The sequence below is a fragment of the Dicentrarchus labrax genome, unplaced genomic scaffold (genome assembly GCF_905237075.1).
Source record: "Dicentrarchus labrax unplaced genomic scaffold, dlabrax2021, whole genome shotgun sequence".
NCBI lineage: Eukaryota > Metazoa > Chordata > Actinopteri > Moronidae > Dicentrarchus > Dicentrarchus labrax.
In genome coordinates, this window is record NW_026136704.1 from 13,743,390 (window position 1) to 13,766,377 (window position 22,988).

Sequence of the window (22,988 nt, forward strand, 5' to 3'; positions counted from 1 at the left end):
TTAAATTCTACCATGCTGCCTAAGCCCAGCCCCCCCCCCCATGGGGCCACTCTCAGTTTTTTTATTTAACTTTGTGCTCCACCCATTAACCACAGACACATTTATTTAGTCTGTCCGCACTGTGAAAGTTATTCCCCAGCCGGAGGAGGACAGACTGTGACAGCCCATCTTCAAGCCCACAGTCCAATCTGCTGTTGAAACAGTAGTCGGCGTGCTGAGCCAGGAGCTAACCAGTAGCTCCCTCCCTCCCTCTCTCTCTCTCTCTCTCTCTCTCTCTCTGAGACCTGGGACAGCGAGGCGAAGGGGAGAGCAGCTCATTCCACAACACGGCAGTCCTCCATGGCTCTGTGCAACGGAGACAGCAAGGTCAGTGGAGCAGGCTGTGCCCGCTACTCCGGTACTGGGCAGCCCGGTTGACTTCGTGTTAGGACCCTGGTTTGCTGGTGTAGACCCCCCCCTCGGTTAATTACGGCCTGTGTGTACCTCTAGGGGAGGAGGGGGGAAAGTTAGAGAGCATGTAACGTTACCAGCAGTACGCTGAGGAGCAATGAGTGCGCGGTTGTACGCCTGTTGCAGTATTCACATTAACATGTTGCTCTAGCTGCTAACTAGCCGGGCAGGAGATCTCAATGGTGTTTAGCATAAGTAAAATATTTATCATATTTCGCCCATAAACCTAGTTGCCTTCTCATGGTGGATACCCCCCCTCCCCTCTCTCCCTCTCTCTCTCTCAAAGACCCTTTTGCCTCCAAGCACCGCGTGGGTTTTAGCATAGCTAGGCTAACATAGCCAGCAGCTAACAGGCTAACGGTGATTACGAGCTACAGCTAGCTTTAGCCGGGCAGACTGAAATTGTACCGATAGTGCTGCCGACCTAAAGTCGAGTACTGTGATTGCTCTGGTGTTCAGTGTGGAAAGTGACACTGTGGCGGACTAATTACTGTCGGAGTCCTGCTGTCACACACATTTAAAGCTAGCGGAAGAGTGACTGACAGCCAGGTCTGCTAACGTCGTCACTAGCTAATAAGCTAGTATGAGCCAACCCGCGGATACCGGTCTGACGACTGGAGCCACTGCTGCTGTGTTACCAGCTGATTTGGTAAAGTTTGCTGTGAAGCTGGAGATGATTTCTGTTGTGATATTATTCTGCCAGAGCCGCTGTGATTGTTTTAACGACAGTTCTTCAGTGTACCTTTTTTTTAATTGAACGAGTCAGCGGTGATTGTTAGCATGCTTAATGCGAGTTGTTTTTAGAAACATCTACCGCGGAAGTGTTTGCACTAACCACGTGGGATCGTGTTTCTCTTCTGACTGTCCTCATCTACTCAGTTTTGTTGTTTTATGGAGATCAATGAGCTGTCTGTGGCCTGACTTCTCTCTTGTTCTTGTACTGAAATCTGTGTCCCAAGTTCCGATCAGTGCGTATTTGTTTATAAAAATAACATCCACGGGGACAGAGTTGGAGAGAAACAGAGCACACTGTGATACAAGTGATACACAGGTCTGCACTAATAACCTTTGACTAACTTGTGGGTTTCATGTGATTCTACTGATGGGCTGAATGGTTACAGCACGTTTCACAAGAGTGACTGTCTGTCTGTATGGGAGCTCACATGTCCATAATTATGTTAGTAACTATATAACTATGTTAGTTATGTTATTGAGTCACAGTTACCACGGGGAGGTCAGAGGTGGAGTACAGTTAAGTCTAGGAAGAGTGGGCTACCTTACACCACCTCTCGTCTAAAGCACTACAAAGTTGTTGACACTAAAGGACCGCATCGAGACTGTGTCTTTTGTGTGTTAGTGCTAGTCCTGTCCCGTCGCTTGGTAGTCACCAGCGTGCAAATGCAACCATGGATGTATACTTTTGTCTACTCAGCTCAACACAAACACTTTCAACAAGACATTGTGTGTTTTCTGAATGTGTGTTCACAGCTGGAGATCAGCAGCGCAGAGCAGAATGGGTCATGTGAGGGAGCGGTGGCGATCCTGGATGCTGGGGCCCAGTACGGAAAGGTGATTGACAGGCGGGTGCGAGAGCTGTGTGTACGCTCTGAGATCCTCCCTTTAGAGACCCCAGCCTTTGCTATCAGAGAACAGGGCTACAGGTAAGCATGAGAAGCATTTGAACCAGAGAGCATTGTTTTCTGCATTATAGAATTACCATAAAGTCGATATGAAAGTGTATTAAAATACATCTTTGCTTGATTGTTATTTCTCTTTTCTATTCCTAGGGCAATTATCATTTCAGGAGGTCCTGCTTCTGTGTATGCAGAAGATGCCCCCTGGTTCGACCCTGCCATATTCACCATAGGAAAGCCTGTCCTTGGGATTTGCTATGGGATGCAGGTATCTATGCACATGCATGCACACACACAGTCATATTCTGTGATGGGAGGCCTTTATAGTGATTAAGTAGAACATCCGTCTTCCACAAGGCCTTTGTTCAAGGAAGAATTTGTTTTACACACATTCACTCAGAGTAGCTGTACGTTACTATCAGTCGACTCCAGGCTGCTGTTCAGCTCTCCTGGGCTATCTGGGACTTTACCACTGTCTTCAAGGGCACTTTGACACTAGCTAAGGGAGATGAGAGCATCACTCGCTCAATTTTCCCAGCTAGCCTGGAAATTAAAACCAGCATCCTTATCTTCTGTTCAACATTTCTCCGAATTGCAGGCAGCTGTAGCATCTTTGGAGTCACACTAGAATGTAATCTTTGTGTCTAAGTGTTAACTCTGCTCTGTGTGTGCTTTGTGTTACAGATGATGAATAAGGTTTTTGGCGGCACAGTACACAAAAAGAGTGTGAGGGAAGATGGAGTGTTCAGTATTGGACTGGACAACACTTGTTCTCTCTTCAGGTAATATGCTTGCTCAGGTGGATCACAGGAAAATTAGTCTAATCTTTTATGTGTTGTTATATTATAAATATGTGTCAGTATTTTTCTAATTGGCTTATTTGAGCTGCATGTCCTTCCACATTCTTTGCCTTTTATAACTTTACAACCAGAAATATTTGGCGAGAGACAGACTGAGGAGAAACATACTGAGAATTGAGGACAGAACAAACAGACTTGGTGCAAGAACATCATGGCCTGATACAAAGTGTAGAGAGGAAATTCATACATGGAAGACAGTGTCACTCTACAGATGAACTGAGGTTGAACAATGGAGCAGATTTTCTTTTTTTTTTACTAGCCAGTCACCCCTTTCAGCCTGTGTTTGCCAGTGCATGCAGCTGCAGGAGGAGGAGGGCACTGCATGTTGCAATTTACTGCTGGAATACAAAACCTTTTAAGTTGAACATCCAATATTTCTTTAAATGACAGCGAGACACTGTAGAGCTCATTTATGCTTTGTAGAACATTTTGATGGCATTCTCAATCAGTGGCTGAAGCTCAATATTGTTACAACTGCTGCTTGGGTTTGTCCCAGTGCCACATTTACTACATAAACTGCGGGAGCATTCCAGCTGTCACATATTTCCCCTGGTTGTTACACAAATACTGCAGAGTCTAAAATAGATGGCTGCAGTCTTTTTATTACTGTCCTCTCTCATTTAACTCACATGCACACAGCAAAAAGCAGGGCCTGTACACGTATAGTATTTGTGCAATGTTATCAAACACGCATTATCCTCTGATGTCGGTGTATGTTGTGTGTTTTTCTTATCAGAGGCTTGCAGAAGGAGGAACTGGTCCTGCTGACCCATGGAGATAGTGTGGATAAAGTGGCTGATGGCTTTAAAGTGGTGGCCCAATCAGGGAACATCATTGCCGGTGAGCAGCTCGCGGGATCTGCTGTGACCCTGAGTGACATAATCTAAAATTATATTGTGGTCATAGACAAAACAAACAGATGCATTTATTGTTGATTTTTTTGGGGGTTTTTTTGTGTAAGGAAGCCTCAGACTTTGTCATGTTATACTAGTTTTGCATAAACTTATTTTTTAAAAGCATTTAGGGAATGTTGAAAGTCCTTTGTCACAGCTGTCTTCTCCAACAGGGATTGCTAACGAACAGAAGAAGCTGTATGGGACGCAGTTTCACCCTGAAGTCGACTTGACGGAGCGAGGCATGGAGATGCTGCGTACCTTCCTGTTTGAGATTGCAGGATGCACGAGTAACTTTACCGTACAGAACCGCCAACAGGCCTGCATCGACGAGATCAGAGAAAAAGTAGACAAGTCTAAAGTGCTGGTGAGGGAAACCTGTACAGCTGTGTGTGTGTGTGTGTGTGTGTGTGTGTGTGTGTGTGTGTGTGTGGGGCATCCAAAGTCCAATTCAAGGGCAGAGAGATGATTTTAACAAAAGGAAGTAAACAGGGAAAAAATGATCTGCGCATTTTAAACCCACAATGGGAGATCATTTGACAAAACGTCTAAAGCTGGGGTGCTGAGTTTGAAGTGCGGTAGCTGTACAGGAAGTGGTGACGGCAGCAGTGGTGGGAAGTTAAGTAGAACCAATTAAACTCTCAAATTAAACCCTGTTTTATCTGAAAAGAGGTAGTCGTCTCCCCGAGCGGCTTCAAACTGGGCTTCATCTCAGGGGAGTGTGAAGGCGACAAATGAATGTAGGGAACAGGCTCAAAGCATATGAATTATATTTAAAGAAATACATGCAGACTCTGTTTCTTGTTCCTCAACTACAGTCTGAGGGGCGCATCTTTCACTATACTTTGTCATATCTTGTTCCTGCAGTAGCATTTGGCAAGTGTGGCATTGTGTGTGCTTGTGTGAGAGTTGGTAGACGACCAATTATAGGTAAAGAAGTGTCAAGGCTGTAGTCATCTCAGCTGTTCAGTTTATAATGCCTAATATATGCCTGCCAGCACACATAACAATAGATGTACCAAAGACAACATGACCAATATAATGGGAGGCTAACACGAATAGAAATTAGACATATTGACATTGATTAAAGAGGTGGCTCAGTTGTGACTGTTTTTCAATGATTTTCCTCAGGTGCTGCTGAGTGGTGGGGTGGACTCCACAGTTTGCACAGCTCTCCTAAACAAAGCCCTCAACCAGGACCAGGTGATAGCAGTGCACATCGACAACGGCTTCATGAGGAAGAGAGAGAGTCAGAGTGTGGAGGAGGCCCTCACCAAGCTGGGCATCAAACTCAAAGGTAGGGACAAGTGGCCTAAATGTCATAGGGATGGCACAATGAGGCCGTAAAGGTCTAAAGCATAATCAATATAGAATCGTATCATGGCGATAATATAAAAGAGTTCTTGTGATGCACAATTGTTGAAGAGATTGTAATCTAACAGAAGTCCCTAATGAAGTGAAATAAGAAAAAAATTCTACTTGTGATTGCACTTTAAATTGCTTTGTGACAGGTAATTGAGATTAGTTTTTTACATTTTAGTCATTAGTTATGAAAAGAACTGTTGAAGTCTGGATATAACAAGATACTGAAGTATCTTTGTGACATTATTCTGTTGCTCGTAAGCCAATTGGTTGTTCTGCCTTTCTTTCTCTCTCTCCTCGAAAATGTTGCTGTATCTAGTGGTAAATGCAGCTCACACCTTCTACAACGGAACGACAACCCTCCCCATTTCTGAGGAGGACAGGACACCACGAAAACGCATCAGCAAGACTTTGAATATGACTACCAACCCGGAAGAAAAAAGGAAAATCATTGGAGATACATTTGTCAAAGTGAGTATTAGGATTTAATGAATTCTGTTAATGAAAAGGGCTACTTATTAAAGTTTTAATAATAACATTTTTATTTGGATCTGCCAGCGAGTCTGCCCTACGGCCTTGTTCCCATGTAATACATCGTCATTTATCACATTGTTAGTTCAGCTGAATTCTTTATTACACATTTGTACGCATCTGCCAATATGGTTACTCTATTGTTTGTTTTTAATTCACTGGCTCACTGTTGTATCTGACTCTGTGAATTGCTTTGCTTTACAGGTGGCAAATGAAGTGATAGGAGAGATGAATCTGAAGCCAGAAGAGGTTTTCCTGGCCCAGGGTACCTTACGGCCCGATCTCATTGAGAGTGCCTCTCATCTTGCCAGCGGCAAGGCAGAGGTCATCAAAACACACCACAACGACACTGAGCTCATCCGCAAACTCCGAGATGAGGTACTGCACACATGCACATACCCACTCAAATACTAACTTCATTCATTTCCCTGATGCATACTGCTGCTTCAGAGAATGGCTATCATGCAGTAAAGTGAGAATATAGAGCAACTGTGCCTTCATGAGTTGTGAATGCATACATGTATACCATGAGACAAGAAGATAGGCAGGACCCCTGAACACGACGCTATACAAACTAATAATAAATCATTTTAAGTTGAATGCTAAATAACAGCAAGACATCTGACAAGTGCATCGGTCACAAAAATGGCAGAATATTATAATTTGGTAAACTTATTCATTTTGGTGCAGTGGAAAACATATTTCACAATACCCAAGGCCAAAAACACAACACCTCTTAGCATTAAAAACCATAGTATGCATTTGAAGAATACCGATTAGTTTAGAGGACACTGAAGTACTGTAAATGGTAAAAGCTGACATTTAGCCTCTGATACAAATAGTTTTTGTAGCAGGCAAACAGTTTGATAATGCAGTTGCACAGAAAGATTATCAAACTGTGCAATTGTATATCTCATAATGCTTTGTAGAACTGCATGATATCATGGTAACATTGACTTCTGCTGCAAACCATTAGTCAGTGTGAAAAGAGCATCTGCTGCTGCATTTGAGAGCAGAGATAATGAAAGTCACAAAGGCAGAGCTGTCACGCAGCACCAAGCTCACTGAAGAACATCTTCTGATGATGTCCTGTTTCTGTTTGAGGATGACAAACATCTAAATATTATTTACCTTTTTTAGTGGAAATGTATTTCTGTATTATCTTCATCCCCCAAAACTGTATTACACTCGTCTCCTTATCAGCTGTTTAGTGCTCATATATTATTTGGTGTTTCTGGTGTTTTGTTTGGCCGTTTTCTATAAATGCACAACTATGCAACACCTAAGCACATCGTCACTGTTGCAATGCTGATCTCACCCCTTTGTGATCCTCCAGGGTAAAGTAATCGAACCGCTGAAAGATTTCCATAAAGATGAAGTCAGAGCGCTGGGGAGAGAGCTGGGCCTGCCAGAGGAGATTGTCTCCCGACACCCTTTCCCTGGCAAGTACACAAACTCATTTCTATGATGTGACTGCTCTGACAAAAGTGATTTGTATAAACTTATTGCTCAGTGATGTTGTCTGATCTGTCTGTCTTTTCCCTGTGTACCAATGCACTAATTCAATCAGAGACTCCAAACTGTCTCACATCACTGCTAAACTTGCTCTCTGTGTGCCTTTAGGTCCTGGTTTGTCCATCAGAGTGATTTGTGCAGAGGAGCCCTACATCTGTAAGGACTTTGCTGAAACAAACAACATCCTCAAAATCATCACAGACTTCTCTGCAAGCGTCAAAAAGGTCAGAACATCTTTGAAATGTATATATAAGTATATAAATACACCAATTTGTATGTCGGTGTTTTCAGGGAAGCATGCACATTTTGAGTACTCAGTTAATCACTGCTTACTTAAAACACCCCTCCGAGTGAAACATTAAACATCCTGACGTCAAATATTAGCGGTAGTACAAATAAATCACAGACAGACGTACGACTTAGGGAATTGGCACTACGAGTCTTTTCAGTGAATCAACATCTTAGCAGTAGCCTGTGTCACGTGAGCTTCTGTATCCTTCAGAAGCCTAAAAAGTATACTGGCTCTAAGTGCTGTTGAAAATATATATGGTCATTAAAATGCTGTAGGAGCAAACCGTGTGTAGACTCATTAATTACTGTGAATTGAACCATCAGCAGTTCCCTGTTGTTTATTGTTTTATTTTAGGGTAAAAGTTACAGAAAAGATGCCAAGTTGTCAGCCGTAGATCTTTGTAGTACAGTGGAAGCTCTGCCCACACACCAAATGAGAACACATTTGTTCTGACTGCTTAATTATAGAGTTAATAATGTGCAACCTCTGCTGGCTGGTTGGCCACATTGCACCAGAAGCCAAATAATTCTGATGATTGAAAGATGTTTTGTTTTTGGTACCTTGTTTTTCCACTGGGGAAGGGCTTTTACCATCATCACTGTCATCTTAAAAAAATCAAGAATAGAAATGAAACATTAGGTTTGATAAGATTTTTTGTTTGCTGCTGGTTGTCTTACATTAGAACTGGTAACTTAGTCATTTGCCATGACTTGCAGAACGGGTGTTTGTTACGTGGTGCTTTAAACATCCGTCTCTATCCTCTCCAGCCCCATGTCTTGCTGCAGAGAGTCAAGTCGTGTATATCAGACGAGGAGGAAGAGAAGCTCATGCAGATCACCAGCCTTCATTCACTCAATGCCTTCCTGCTGCCCATCAAAACTGTCGGCGTCCAGGTAATCCAGTTCATCAGTTACTCTGTTCATTGATTCAGCTGCACAGTGAACAGACACAAAAATGCAGTCAGTCATATATGTAGCCATTCACATAAACCCCATAATTCTGTTATGGGTCAAACTTATTGATTTCCATATATGACTCATCCATTATTTATCTTGTAAGATGGGCTTTACTAATAATTGCTAATAAGGAATTGAAAGTCTACCCAAGGTTACAGTCTTCATGTAACTTCATTTAACCTGCAGTCAGAATAGTTTTAAAGTAGACTTTGCTTCTTAAAGGCCTAAGTCAAAACTTTAGATATCATTTTGTAGGCTAGTCCAAACATAGCTTATTGGTTTGTTTTGGAGCTCTTGGGTAAACATGTACGTGGAGAGTGTTTAGAAGCAGGGGAGGTTTGAAACGGTGTCTCGCTTTTGCTGTTTGTCTCACTGCGTTACCACTATAATTTAGTGGTTAACCCTGAGACACACCCACCCACACAATACTTCAGTGCTTTACTTTTTGAGTCCTTGAATCTGTTGTCACTATTGTGGCACTTTTAGTTTTTCTCAGCTCCTCTCATGTTGTCTCTCTGACACATACAAAGGGCGTGCACTGTGGAAATATTTGAGCATAAAAAAACATCACTTTCCAGTAGTTTATATTGACCTTCAGTGTTGCCTGGAGAGACATATGGTCATGACTGCTTTCCTCACTAAAACATTGCAGTCAGCCAGTGACTGTGTGCGTCTGTGTGTAGGTGTGTCTTATTACTTCCTGTTTAAAGCCAGAGTTTTAGATTTACCCTGAACCTCAAACTGTGGGGCAGACAGGAGACGGTAGACAAACACAGGCAGCTTTTATTGCAAGGGGAATTTGTTGGAATTGAAAACAGACAGAGATTATGCAGACTCTATTTATAGAAATGTCTCTCTTTCTTTAACATAAAAGAAAAGTGCACATAATCTAACATTTTGTTGTCTTTGCAGCTCTGTTAAGACTTTATGTAATAAGCCTAACTTGGTTATAGCTTTAAAAATCCTTTTCTGTCTGTCTCAGGGTGATTGCCGGTCCTACAGTTACGTGTGCGGTGTCACAAGTAAAGAATCTCCGCACTGGGAATCTCTCATGTTCCTGGCCAGACTCATCCCTCGCATGTGCCATAGCATCAATAGGTAATACACAAAACTCCACAGCTTCACAGCTTTATTCTTCATCTGCCACATTAGACACACGGTCAGCAGAACACACACCCATTCATTCATTCCTTTCTCTCCCCTTTTCCAGAGTTGTGTATGTGTTTGGGTCCCACGTGAAAGAGCCGCCATCAGACATTACCCCAACTTTCCTGACCACAGGTGTTCTGAGCACGCTCAGACAGGCTGACTTTGTAGCTCACTCGATCCTTAGAGAGTCTGGTAAGTGTGTGTGTGTGTCCAGGTGACTTTAGTAACATTTTATTTTAGCCCGATGTATTAAGGCATTACAGATCACTGGGGATGGATTTATATTTGCTAAGTCTGTGTGAGCAACTTGAGTAAATGTAAAAAAAGAAAACATACAACCACAGGATTATCTAATAATATAGTTTCTGTAGAGCCATTCACTCCTTTCACAAAGCCTGGCATCAATAGGGCCTCTTACATAACCAATAGTGTACTGGTCTGCATACTTTCATCCACATGGGGAATTTAACGTTTCCCTAGAGGCAAATCAAATATTTGTTTTAAAAATGTTAAATGTTTTCCAGTGAGAAGAATGTTAATGTTTTTAAGATATGATTAAAGAGGTGAATTTGAAGATATAGAATATAAATGGTCCATATAACAGTCTTTTTGCTTCAACAAGTCATGTGAACTAGTTTTTCATTGTGGACACATCAATGAATCATTCCACACGTCCCTAAATGAATACAATTGATTTATTAAAGCTTCCAATTTGAAGTATGGACCTTAACTTTTTACATATTCAAACTGCAATGAACAGATGGAGAATCTAGTGTTGTTTGTTTGTTGGTTTACAGTGAAGGCAGAAATTGACCGAGAGATGTGAACAAGAGAAATTAGACTTATTGCCGTTGTCAAATGGAGACATTGATAAAATGGCAAGAAGGGAAGAGCTTGACATGATGAATGAATCTTATTGTTGTATTGTGTTGTGTTGTGATTCAGTGTTAGACAGTGACGTTCATTTTAATTATTGTCTAGCAGCAGTAAGAACCTCTTTATTTCCCCTCGGCTGTGCTTCTCTTTCAGGCTATTCCGGTAAGATCAGCCAGATGCCGGTCATCCTGACCCCCCTGCACTTTGACCGTGACCCACTGCAAAAGCAGCCATCCTGCCGGCGCTCTGTGGTGGTCCGCACCTTCATCACCAGCGATTTCATGACCGGCATCCCCGCCATGCCTGGCAACCATATCCCAGAGGAGGTACACCACGATTCAACCTCTCAAGTTTGGTCTTAGCTAACAGCCTAAGTTCAGGGATTGAGCCTTTTCAGCTTTTCTCTCTGGTTGTTAAGTGTTTGAGGAGTTTTTTTTTGTCTTTTTTGTTTCCCAAGGTGGTTCTGAAGATGGTGAATGAGATCAAGAAGATCCCAGGCATCTCCAGAGTCATGTATGATCTGACCTCCAAACCACCCGGCACCACAGAGTGGGAATAAAACACAACACGACGTCACACCGACAGGACACGCACTCACACACAATGCACAAACACGCTCAACAGATATCAGAGAGGGCTGGTGAACTCCTCTCCTTTTCTGTCCTTCTTCCCTCTCCCTACTTTCCTCACCTGCCCTCCGTCTTTATGTCCTGTACCTCCACCCCTCTCTTCAACATTCCCATGGAAGGCAGACCGTACTGTGACGAGCGCACGTGCAAAGGCGCTACTACTCTGCTCTCCCCCACCACTCCTCCCTGGTCTTAATATTTTTGGCGATAGGGATTGATTAATGTTGGTTATTGATAATATATTGTCCTTTTTTGATCCATGTAAACAGTGTATTTCCTCTTTACGATGAAAAGGTAAATTGCTGCTTCCTTTTTGTTAGGTCAACCATTAAAGGCAAGCGGCGAGAAGCTGTGAAAGTTCAGAAAGTGGACTTTGATGTTGTGCCTCAGGTTGCATTCTGGGATGAGCTGAACATGAAAACAAGCAAAACATAGAGTCATAAAAAGAAAGAATAGCAGAAGTAGAATTTAAAAATCTTCAATTGTTTCCTGCCTTTTTTTTGTTGGATGTTTTTGTCTTACTGTTGTAGGTCAAAATGTTCTCAACCTAAGACTATCCTCTCTCTATTTGTTCATTTTCACTTTCTGCCTGTATACTGTGCTATGAAGAAGATTGTCTGTTTAAAGTAAAACTGAACAGACAACCTATGTGACCAATCAATACTTTTTAAGCTTTTTTTGTTTTGCCAAAAGTAGAATATGCTGTGGTGATATATAACGTTGTGGGCTCCTCTGACGATCTTCTCCAAGCTACATTTGTTGACAAGAGCTCTTGACTTGTTGCTGCACACATCGTGGGCAGCAGTCAACCCAAGATTAGCTTCAGTATGATGACTAGTGTGCAGTTGTGCAGGAGGCCAATATGATGGGTAAATTTGTATGTGCCTGTTCTATTGTTTTTTTCTTTATTTCTTTGGTGTGACCCAACCTGGACTCTGTTTCCAGAAAGGAGGATATAACACTGTTTCTCCTCATGCTGCAATATGTATGCTTTTTATGAAGAATAAACATGACAAGAGGACTAACTAATAACAAAATTATAAGTACAGTAGAGTTTATAACCACATTGTGTAAATTGCTGTTGTCTTTTCATCATTATTTGGCTGCTCTTTTGTTGTGCAGGGGCACATTTTTGCACATTTTGTCTTGTTTTCACCAAGCCTTGGTGCTTTATCAGCATAACAGAATCATACATCCAGCAGGAAGTACACCTTATTAAGTGTGTTGCTCTGTAGTGTCAAAGGTCAGTGTAAAAGTACTGTCCGATGCCATTTCAAACATTCAAGTTCACGGTGTCTCATAAAGGCATTACTGCTTAATTTTTATGTTTCGTTCTCAAAACAACATAATCTCCAGTCTTCTGTCTCGTCATTTAGACCTCAGCGAATACAGTGCTCAGGTTTAACTGAGTTTTAAAAAGTGTATTGTACCCTGATAGACACATCTCACCCGGACGTGGTGGTTCTCATGCCTCCAGAATTTGTCTTTGTGCCTCTCATCCTTTGTTAAATCCTTAAACTTTAGTGGCAAAATACTCCTAATGCAAAATGAATGGTTTTCCTGAATTGTCTTAACTGCTATTAGTGTTTCTCCCTCTGTTCGGCCTTTTTATACGTGGCTATTTTCTGTTACACGTCTCCATAGAAAACAACAGCTTGATAGTAATGGACATATAATTTTGTAGTTGGATTTAATTGCAATATCGATAAGATTAAGTTATGCAATTTAATGTTTTTGGGGGTTTTTTGGTTCATTTTTTTTAATTTTGTTTGTGTTCCAACAACGCTCATTCTTCTTAGTAACGTGCCTCAAACCAAGCCACTGCATGCAGTTTCAACTATGATGACATTTGTACAATGGAAAACTGAGCTTTAATAAAGATCTCCATGTTGAAACTTCTCACTTCTATAATGAGCTACTTATCATCTCTAATTGTTTACATTGCTAATAATTACTTTTTTTTTTATTTTTTGGGAGCACCTTTATGCTTAAAATAAACACACAAATTACACCGTAGGTAAGCTGTCCTGATAGCTTGCTACTCAAATCAGGCTGGAAAATGCAATAGATAATGAACTAGTGAACACTACTGAAGTAAAGTAAAGCGTTCTTGTTTACGGCTGGTTCTGAGGAACCATTTTAAATTCCCCCTCCACACAAAAATGTTTCTCTTCTTGTTCCTACAGTGTGATGTTTGAGTTTCACTGTGCAGGATGATGTATGAGCAGAGTTTGACACTAGAGAGATGTTTTCACATTCATCTGCTGAAAGTGGAAAGTTTAAGATTTTAAGGGGCGAGCATGATTTGTGACATCACTAATTATTTGCGAGGTTTGGAAGTCAACCCTGGTCCAGTATACAAGTTATGTAATGTAAAAGATTAAAGCTTCTAGTGCACATAAACTGAGAATGTAGGAGCCATCTTGTATCCAGAAGGATTAATGAGGTAGAAGGAGTAGGTGCCTTTTTAAGGATTTTAATGTGGAAATTGTACTTTTTTGCAGAGAAACAGACACATAATTTTTCCAGCCAGACTATTTATATATGTCATAATACATGTCTGGAGGGGATCTTTAAATATACAACTTTAATTAACCCTTTTCCTCATTTTGCTCTTGCAATTTGATTTAAAGTTTTACTGTTAAATGTTTTTTTGTTGTCTGGCTGGTGTGGGCAGGTCTGTGATCTGCGTCCCAAGTAGAGGTGAAAGTGGAAGTATCCACACTTGACATATTTTTTGTCTTGTCTGAGTAAATCTTTTCTCCCATTAAATAAACAAAAAAATATGGTTGAAATATTTCACTTGCTTCAAATGCAGCCTTATTTGAAATGTGTCTTGCACAAATGCTAATACAAGCCAGATTGCTCTCTTGTTTAGCACTGAAATAAATCTTCACTTTAGTGATCTTTATTCATTTAAAAGCTGTTTTTCAAAACAACAACAGCTTGCTTGTGTATTGGGGAATCCCGCTTTTTCATTTTAATCGTACCTCTTTAAAAACGTCTGCACAGAGCAGCGTTTTTGTAAATTACTGTACTTAATTGATTTCTCGCAGAACTCATCAGCATCAGTCAGACGTTTCTCATGTGCCTAAGAGAGATCACAAGGGCTCAGTCACGCATGCACTCTAAAGGTAATCATTTATCATCAGTTTAGCAGCTACACAAGAAAATACATCTAAATATCCTCCTACTTTTCTAGATTCCTGTTTTCTGTGTGACAACTTCCCTTTAGTATAGTTTCATGTAATAAAAGTGACATAAAAGTACAGTAAACAGCCATATTATTGACAGAAGTTTCAACTCTAATTAGATTTTATTAAGAACCTATTTGTGTGCAGTCGGCCCTTGTTACCCAGCAGAGGTCCCTCTGTGAGCTGAGGGGTTCAGGTGTGTGTTTCTCCCCGCTGACTGAGAGACAAGAACAGACAAGCTCTGTCACCCATCAACACACCGCAGACCCATACTCAGGGGACAAGGCACAACTTTGGAACAGTAGCTGCACTGTAATGTTGCGTAAAGACTGTACAAGTTACCACATGCAGCTGCCAATTAACTCCTGGCCTGTGGCAGTTTATCCCTGTGCAGATGAACAAACTGATTTGTATTTACAGGAGGTAAGGAGGGAGAGAAATGAAATTATGGGATGTTTCTTTGAATTTGTATGACATAGAAGTGTGTGTTTGTGCGTGTTTGGTGGTCCAGGGTCCAGTTTGTGCCCTTGGGCAGAGACAGTTAAACACATTTAAGGCCACACTTCATTTTACACACCATTAATGAGATCATAATGCTTTTGTGTTCGCTAAATTTGACTAAAATGAACAAAGTCTTAATTAAAGATTAATACTCCCTCATTCAGTCACAGTAATCCAGTGTCCTGCTCTTCACTTCTGCACTGTTGAATCTGTTCTCAGGTTACCTCGTGCAACACATCTCCCTTGAGAGCAGCTCAGACACCTGTCACACTTTGCTGTTTCCTTTGCTGTCTGCCACGGCGAGAGCTCTCCCAACTCCTTTCTGCGTCTACATAGCATGGAAATCGGCAGCTTTTTGCTTGGATTATGCGTCTTTTTCCACTTTTATGGATCTGTTTCAGCAGAGGCCACATGCAAGCTAAAGGCCAAGTTCAACCTGAGCGGCTACAAGAATGTAGAGAAGAAGAAGGTTGTTATCGGGGGGATGTTTCCTGTTCACAAGCGTATTGCTTCCACTGATGGCAACACTTCGAGGCTGCCCGTCTCCTCAGGGTGTGAGGGGTGAGTTAACAGGCTTTTTTCATCATTGTGACTGTGTTGGCTTAGTCTCTTTATGCTTAAATTGATCTTACAATGCATTATACTAATCTTAGATAATCTCACAGGCTTCTTAAAGTTAAATTATTTGATATTTTAGCCCTTAAATGAGAAAGATTTAACTCGACTGACTTAATTATGTTTTAACCATACAGCCTTATGATTTTGCTACAGAAATCAAGACAGTGCAGGGCAGCACCTCTGGGGCCAATTAGCCACTGCAGACCATATTATTATGGAGACAGGCCTTTATAGTGTAGTGTGCAACAATAACTGTCCTCTTGTGGCTAATTTAAGTAATAACATCAAACGACTAGAATAGTGTGTGTATATCTTCCAGTAATTAAGAATTTTGCACATATACTGAATGTGGAGTTTTTCTTTCTTTCTATTCTAAAATTCATAAAACATACTGTTATGTCATCCCTCTCCCATTATCCTCCAGGTTTAACTTCCGCACCTTCCGCTGGACCCAGACCATGCTGTTTGCCATCAATGAAATTAACGACAGGAAAGACCTGCTGCCCAACACCAACCTGGGCTACGTCATCTACGACTCCTGCTTCACTATCTCCAAGGCCGTGGAGGGAACCCTCACCTACCTGACGGGCCAAGACGAGGCCGTACCCAACTACCGCTGTGGGACTGGAGCACCTCTGGCTGCTCTAGTGGGTGCTGGAGGCTCCGACCTGTCCATTGCCACTGCTAGGATACTTGGACTCTATCACTTCCCTCAGGTAGGCCAGTGGTGAGTTACATAAAGCAAGATAAAGACAAGGGAAGTTAACAGATGGGAAGAGGTTCATTAGAAAACTCTAAGAAAACCTTGTGTGTCTCCTCTATCACCTTTAGGTCAGCTATTGTTCAACCTGCTCCGCCCTTGAAAGCAAGTTCCAGTTCCCAACCTTCCTGAGGACCATTCCCAATGACAAGCACCAGTCTACAGCTATTGCCCAGCTGGTGCTGCACTTTGGCTGGACTTGGGTGGGCACCATCGCTGCCGATGATGATTATGGCAAGTATGGTATCAAAGACTTCAAGGAGCAGGTGGAAGAGGCTGGTGTCTGCATCTCCTTCTCTGAGACCCTCCCCAAGGTAACCAGTCAATGTTTCACTACCCCACGTTTTGCACATAATGCCATGCCATGTCTTTTACAGAGGTGTGTTATAATTCATTCCTTATTTTTTACAAACTTCAGGTGAGTTCCCCAGAGGCCATCCAGCGTATTGTTCAGACTGTAGTTGAGGCCACAGCCAAAATCATAGTGGTCTTCTCATCTGACGTGGACCTGAGCCCTCTTATCACTGAGCTGCTCCGGCACAATGTGACCAACCGCACCTGGATCGCCAGCGAGGCCTGGGTCACCTCTGCTCTCATCAATGAGCCTGGGGTGAGAACTCAGTAGAGCAGTGACCAAGGAGTCAAAGCACATTGATTCATTGACTGAAATTACAGCTTCAGGCTCAAACTAGTCAATAAACAAAATCTGTAAGTCACAGTTTGAGCTGAAGTTGACAATGTGCATGTTTTCAATCCAGGTGAGCTCTTTGCTGGGTGGTACTATCGGCTTTGGGGTAAAAAGGGCTGAAATCCCTGGTCTTGAGCGCCATCTACTGGATTTGGACCCCTATGATGACCCTCTCACTGAGGAATTCTGGGAGACGGTGTGTTTCTTTAAACTGACTAATGGGAGGGGGGGCAACACATCTATTAGCCACATGCAACATCTGATTTTGATAGAAATGCAGCTAGGAACTCACAATCTTGTCTTGGACTGACAATTGACTGACACCTAGAGAGGGGTCACATTGATGAAAGTAAATATGTGACTTTATTTTTTATGTTATAGTTGTTTAACTGCACACTGGACTATGGCAGAGCTTTGAAGCTGGCCAAGCAGATGGCCATGGAGGTCAACGGCACACTGGCCAGGGCAGTGAGGGGGGTTCCTAATGGGCTGTGTACAGGGAGTGAGTCTCTGGCACAGCTCAATAACACCTACACTGATGTTTCCCAGTTACGAATCACTTACAGGTCAGTTCACATGTATTACTGTGTCCAGTAATGTCACCTCTGCAATAAGCGTCTATAAGCTACCTCTATCACCTCCACCACTAAGAACATAGCACTGCTCTATGTGTCAGGCCATGGAGACAGTTTTGGTTTTATGAGCTGATGTGTGAAATGGCTGCTGCTGCTGCTGCTGCTGCTGCTGATGATGATGATGATGATGAAGATGTCTCCCCACAGTGTGTACAAAGCTGTGTACGCTGTGGCCCACGCCTTGCACAACCTGGAGCACTGTGTAGAGGGACAGGGGCCCTTCAACGGGAACGACTGTGCTAACATCACAAACTTTGAGCCATGGCAGGTGAGTGTGTGTATGTGTGTGTGTGTGTGTGTGTGTGTGTGTGTGTGTGTGAGTACATCTGTTTTATGTGCATGTATTTGACTCAAATGTGTCTCTCTTCCTTAGCTGATGTACTACCTGAAGAACGTGCATTACAAAGTGCCGAACACGGGCGAAGAGGTTTTTTTTAATGAGGGGGATGTAGAGGGCTTCTATGACATCATTAACTGGCAGTTCAACCATAACGGGGAGATTTCCTACGTCACTGTGGGACACTACAATGCCTCAGCAGCCCCAGAGGACAGGATGACCATAATGAACGACTCCATTGTGTGGAACAATGACATCTTGAAGGTCAGCAGCATATTGATTAAGACAATTCATAGTATGTGACTTTCTCTGTACTTGTGATTATGTGTATGTATACGTATAAATTGGTGTGTTGCAGCCTCCTCGATCAGTGTGCAGCGAGAACTGCCGGCCAGGCACCAGGAAGGGAATCCGGCAGGGAGAGCCGGTCTGCTGCTTTGACTGTATCCCATGTGCCGATGGAGAGATCAGCAACGTAACTGGTCAGTATACAGACATGACAATACCTTACAGTAGGGTCTGAACATCTAGTGAATAAAGTAAGTGAATGATATTCTCATTAAACAAACCAAACAAGCTCATATTCTATTTATAAAACAGGCTAAAAAAATAAAAAATAAAAATAAAAAAATCAAGTATATGTGATAGAAAAAATGCCAATTACAGCAGAGAGGAAGTTGTATTAATATTGCATCATAAAGCTAAAACACGCTGCCAAACTAAGCATAACTTCTTCAGAACACATCAGAACAAATAAGACACTACAAACGCAAAAACAGATGTTATTTTACAGTTGTATTCATTGTCACGTCACACTGAAATGGTGCTTGATGTCTCATTTTTGGCTGATTCATCCTGTCACGTTTTAGAGAACAATTTTATCAGCTTACTTTTAACTCCTGGACAGTTTCATACTTTATGTAACGTTTGCTGTTGCTGAGACTGAGACTGTTTGATGGGACACACACCATGAGGTAAAACAACTTTAGATAAACCCTGCTGCCCTCTGATCACCCCCCCTGCCTCCTTCTCTGACAGATGCTCGTGAATGTATCCTGTGCAGTGAGGATGACTGGTCCAATGAGGCTCATGATGCCTGCATACCAAAAATCATCGAGTTCCTGGACTTTGGAGAGCCATTGGGGATCACGCTCATCGCCATCTCGGCCTTCGGAGCTCTGGTCACCATCGCTGTCGGGGTGAGACTCACACAAGGAAAACCTCTCGGTGGTGCCAACAGATCCTGGTTGAGGAGAGTCAACGGTGTGTTTCACTGTTCTTTTTTCCCAGGTGGTGCTTGTTGTGAACATCGGTACTCCTCTGGTGAAAGCCAATGATGCTCTGTTGAGTTTCTCGCTGCTCTTCTCACTGGTGGTGACCTTCCTCTGCTCCATCGTCTTCCTCGGAGAGCCTCAGGACTGGAGCTGCATGACCAGCCAAGTAGCCCTGGCTCTGGGCTTCGCTCTCTGCCTTTCCTCAATCATGGGTGGGCACATTTTTACTGTGCTGCTGCTGCTGTGTGTGTGTGTGTGTGTGTGTGTGTGTGTGTGTGTGTGTGTGTGTGTGTGTGTGATCTTTAGTAGTGGTCCTCTGTAGTATACAGTTAGCCTGTTACTGTACTGTTTTAGGGTTTTGTAGTTGCCCCTCTTGAGCTTATTTCATCCTTTTAGATGCCTTAGTGAAGCCAGCAGTAAAAAACCATAAGACATTTTTACATTCAAGTCAAAAAGAATTGATTTTTTTGTTATTCAAATTTATATATCCCATAATTACAAATTGCTTCAGGGGGCTTTACAATCTGTACAGCATTCAACATCCTCTGTCCTTAAACCCTCAATTTGGGTAAGGAGAAATTCCCCTAGAAAACCTTTTAACTGAGAAAAATGGAAGAAACGTAAAGATCCCTCTCCCTGGACAGACAGACAACAAAAATACCAATATGTGTAGATTTGTTAAACATAAGTGAAAAGTACATTCTGATGTGTCTTTACTTCAGGTAAGGCAGCAGTGTTGATGCTGAGAGCTCAGGCGCTCAAAGCGGTCCGCGCCAAAAGCAAAGCAGCTGCCAAAGCTGCAAAGGCTGCAGCCGAAGCAGCAGCCAACAGCGGAAATCCCGATGTCATTGTAACTAACACAAATAACAACAATAACGTCAACATCAACGATAACCCTGAAGTAGACACTCTCACCTGTGGCCACCAGAGGGCGATAGCTGCTGTGGCAACATTAATACAGGTAAATGCAACAACAAAAAAAGTTTGCATTTGACTTGATTCCTGACTTACTCTCCTGTAACAGTACTGACGTTATCATTCTTCTGCCCAGGCTATAGCGTGCACAGTGTGGCTCATCATCCTCCCTCCTCACCGGGTGAAAAACACCTCTGCCCAGAATATAAAGATCATCCTTGAGTGTGATGAAGGCTCAGTGGTCTTCATCTGTTGTATCTTCGCCTATGACATCCTGCTGGCTCTGGTGGCCTTCATCTTTGCCTTCATATCCCGCAAACTTGAGGACCACATCAGGTGGGAAACACACAAAGTTTCAGGGAAAACAGGAAGAACATTTAGCATAGAATATCATGGCTCGACACTCTGGGAATAAACATAATACACTATAATATAATATTTATGTTTTAAAACTGATCTTACAATTGACTTTTGTCCAGAAAAAAACACCTCCACATTAGAAAACATGAATATGAAAGGGAAAGTTGCTTAGAGGGATTATTTTCTTCTGTTTACACTTCCTCATTCTGTGTGTAGGTACTATGTAAAATTAGACAGCTGGCACTCACACACACATGCACACACAGACACTAGAATTATCTGTAAGATGTCATGCAGAGCATGACATTTGTAAGTTACTTTTTTAATTAAATTTCCACTTTTCCTTCTTTTCAACCAACTTTGGAGGTTTTAGGTGTTTATCCTTAACACCTCTCGTTGAGCCATTTTTTGTGTAAGGAACATTTATTTTGAGACTTCAGAGGAATGATGCATGTTGCTTTTTTCCAGTGAGGGGAAGAGTATGACCTTCGGCATGCTGGTCTTCTTCATCGTGTGGATCTCCTTCGTCCCAGCTTACCTCAGCACACGTGGCAAGTTCATGGTCGCCGTCCAGATTTTTGCCATCCTGGCTTCCAGCTTCGGCCTGCTGACCTGCATCTTCCTGCCCAAATGTTACGTTCTCTTGGTCAAACCTGAACGCAACACAGAGGAGGTGATGAGGCCCCGTACCAAACCACGCGACGGGAGCTCGACTGGGACATCAGCCTCGCTTGCTACAACTGCTACTGAAGTCACTACGACTGCATCAACTTCTATTGATGATTAGTGGAGCAACGCTAACTACTTAAACTGAGCCACAATACTGAAATTTTAAAATATTGTAGATGGCTGCTTCACTGGGCTACTGGTCCAGCTGATTAGGCTTCCTAGTCTTGTTATATTTGGTCTATAATAAAAAAAATATTTTACAATGTTTACACTGACTGAATGTGTCTCAGGCCCAAGTCAAGTGTACCTTAACCTGCGTTAGATAGGGTTAATTTCAATAAGCAATATCCAAGAGGAAAGAAATCTGCTACCTCAACCTCAATGATTACTAAATATCTCAAAAATGCATTTTAAAATCATTCTGATAAAACAGATTTCAACAAGTTCAGACTGTTACTGTCAAAGCTGCTGTTGTTTCAGTTGTGGTAGTTGAATAAAAATAAGTTAAGACAATGTTTACCTCAGATATTATACTGATATACTTCTAGTTGCAATTCATTTTCAAACACACCTGACAATTTTTACAATTACAGGCATTTAGCTTATGTGGTTCTTATTAAAATATTTGTATGAAATGTTTACTCAGCAAACTTACATTTCTTTTACCATAATAACCTGTCAATATAATACAGATTTGTGTAACTCTGTTAGCATAATACATTTCCTAACAATATAATAAATATTTTCACTCACTATAATGCGTGTTTTTCTTGTTAAAGCAATATATTCATCATTGTTAGGACTTTTACTGATAGTGAAGTATTGGTAAAATCCAACTCAACATATTTCAATGAATGTCTGTCAACTGCTAAACGTAGTTTTTTCAAAGTTAATGTTGATGAAGATGATCTTGTTTCATTATTTAGGATCAGTTATAACAGAACTGGGGTGTATTTCTTCATTGAAAGAAGAGAAATGGCACTGAAGGCTTGTTTGTAGTTGTTTCTGGTTGAAAAGGACGTCCCTAGTGTTGAATGTCCAGTGGACTGGGAGGAAGAGCCAGGACAGAGTGGAGATGAAGGCCAGAATGATCCACCAGAGGGAGCTGGAGGAAGCTGCTGTGGGAATAAACATCTTGGTTGCTCTGCTGACCCTCGTGCAAACATAAAGGACAAAATAGTGAGTTTATAGATAGATGGATGGATGGTGATAAACATTACAGAAAAGGATGATAATATTTGAATAGGTAGAAATACACATCCATGAAATATAGTCACAGTACTGTGTTATTTATTGTTTTCTGACTATCAGGGAGAGACTTTTGACATCTAAATTTCTCAAGCTTCACTTCACTGTAGAAAGTGATGAGAGGTTTGGGAAATATGATGAAACTTTGAATTCTTTCAATAAGTCTGTTTTTCAGTTGGAGAGAAATGAATAATGCTGGAATACAAGTGATGGATGACTCAGTGTTGAAAAGATGACAAGATGACAGGAAGCAAATAAAACAGTAAAAAATAGTACTTTATTGAACACTAACAGGGCAGAGAGACTCTTTGTATTAATGTTTGTGCATTGACTGTCTCATAAATCATGGTGAGCTTTGTTAACGTCATATTGCAAAAATCAACGAAGCAATATTTTGTGTTTCATGCACCATGTATATTACTTATTATTTTTCAGAATTTTCTGGATTTTGTTTATACATTTCAAAACATTTTGGGCAGCTGATCCTATTCTCATTGTGTGTGTGTTTGTGTGCTTGGCATGGCTTTTTTCTACTGTCTGTGTATTGTGCATACGTAACTGTGTGTGTGCTCTCACTGATGAGCACGTGGCTTTCCAAGAATCTGAGAAGCTGTGAACTGTGTCCAACCAAAGCTGTCATTG

The 22,988-nt window shown here is 41.8% G+C and overlaps 2 protein-coding genes across 3 annotated transcripts; both read left to right on the forward strand.

Annotated features, from left to right (window-relative positions):
* The first annotated feature begins 141 nt into the window (after positions 1-141).
* gmps (guanine monophosphate synthase) lies at positions 142-13,046 on the forward strand. Of its 2 annotated transcripts, none has more exons than XM_051397510.1 (16): positions 142-366; positions 1,939-2,111; positions 2,238-2,352; positions 2,769-2,866; positions 3,681-3,784; positions 4,011-4,204; positions 4,969-5,134; positions 5,519-5,670; positions 5,935-6,108; positions 7,067-7,172; positions 7,354-7,469; positions 8,305-8,430; positions 9,476-9,591; positions 9,704-9,834; positions 10,672-10,844; positions 10,976-13,046. In XM_051397510.1, the coding sequence occupies exons 1-16, from the start codon at positions 340-342 to the stop codon at positions 11,075-11,077; spliced, it is 2,073 nt and encodes a 690-aa protein (XP_051253470.1). In that variant the 5' UTR covers positions 142-339; the 3' UTR covers positions 11,078-13,046. The 2 variants fall into 2 exon arrangements, with proteins under 2 accessions (XP_051253470.1, XP_051253469.1); XM_051397509.1 differs by lacking the exon at positions 142-366 and adding an exon at positions 964-1,099.
* Positions 13,047-15,084: 2,038 nt separating this feature from the next.
* Positions 15,085-21,856, forward strand: LOC127362692 (vomeronasal type-2 receptor 1). The gene is made up of 14 exons (XM_051398754.1): positions 15,085-15,403; positions 15,885-16,176; positions 16,292-16,534; positions 16,639-16,830; positions 16,979-17,104; positions 17,290-17,474; positions 17,691-17,811; positions 17,917-18,144; positions 18,239-18,362; positions 18,919-19,079; positions 19,171-19,366; positions 19,877-20,115; positions 20,206-20,405; positions 20,898-21,856. Exons 1-14 carry the CDS (start codon positions 15,180-15,182, stop codon positions 21,214-21,216), a joined length of 2,850 nt encoding a protein of 949 aa, XP_051254714.1. The 5' UTR covers positions 15,085-15,179; the 3' UTR covers positions 21,217-21,856.
* The last annotated feature ends 1,132 nt before the right edge of the window (positions 21,857-22,988 follow it).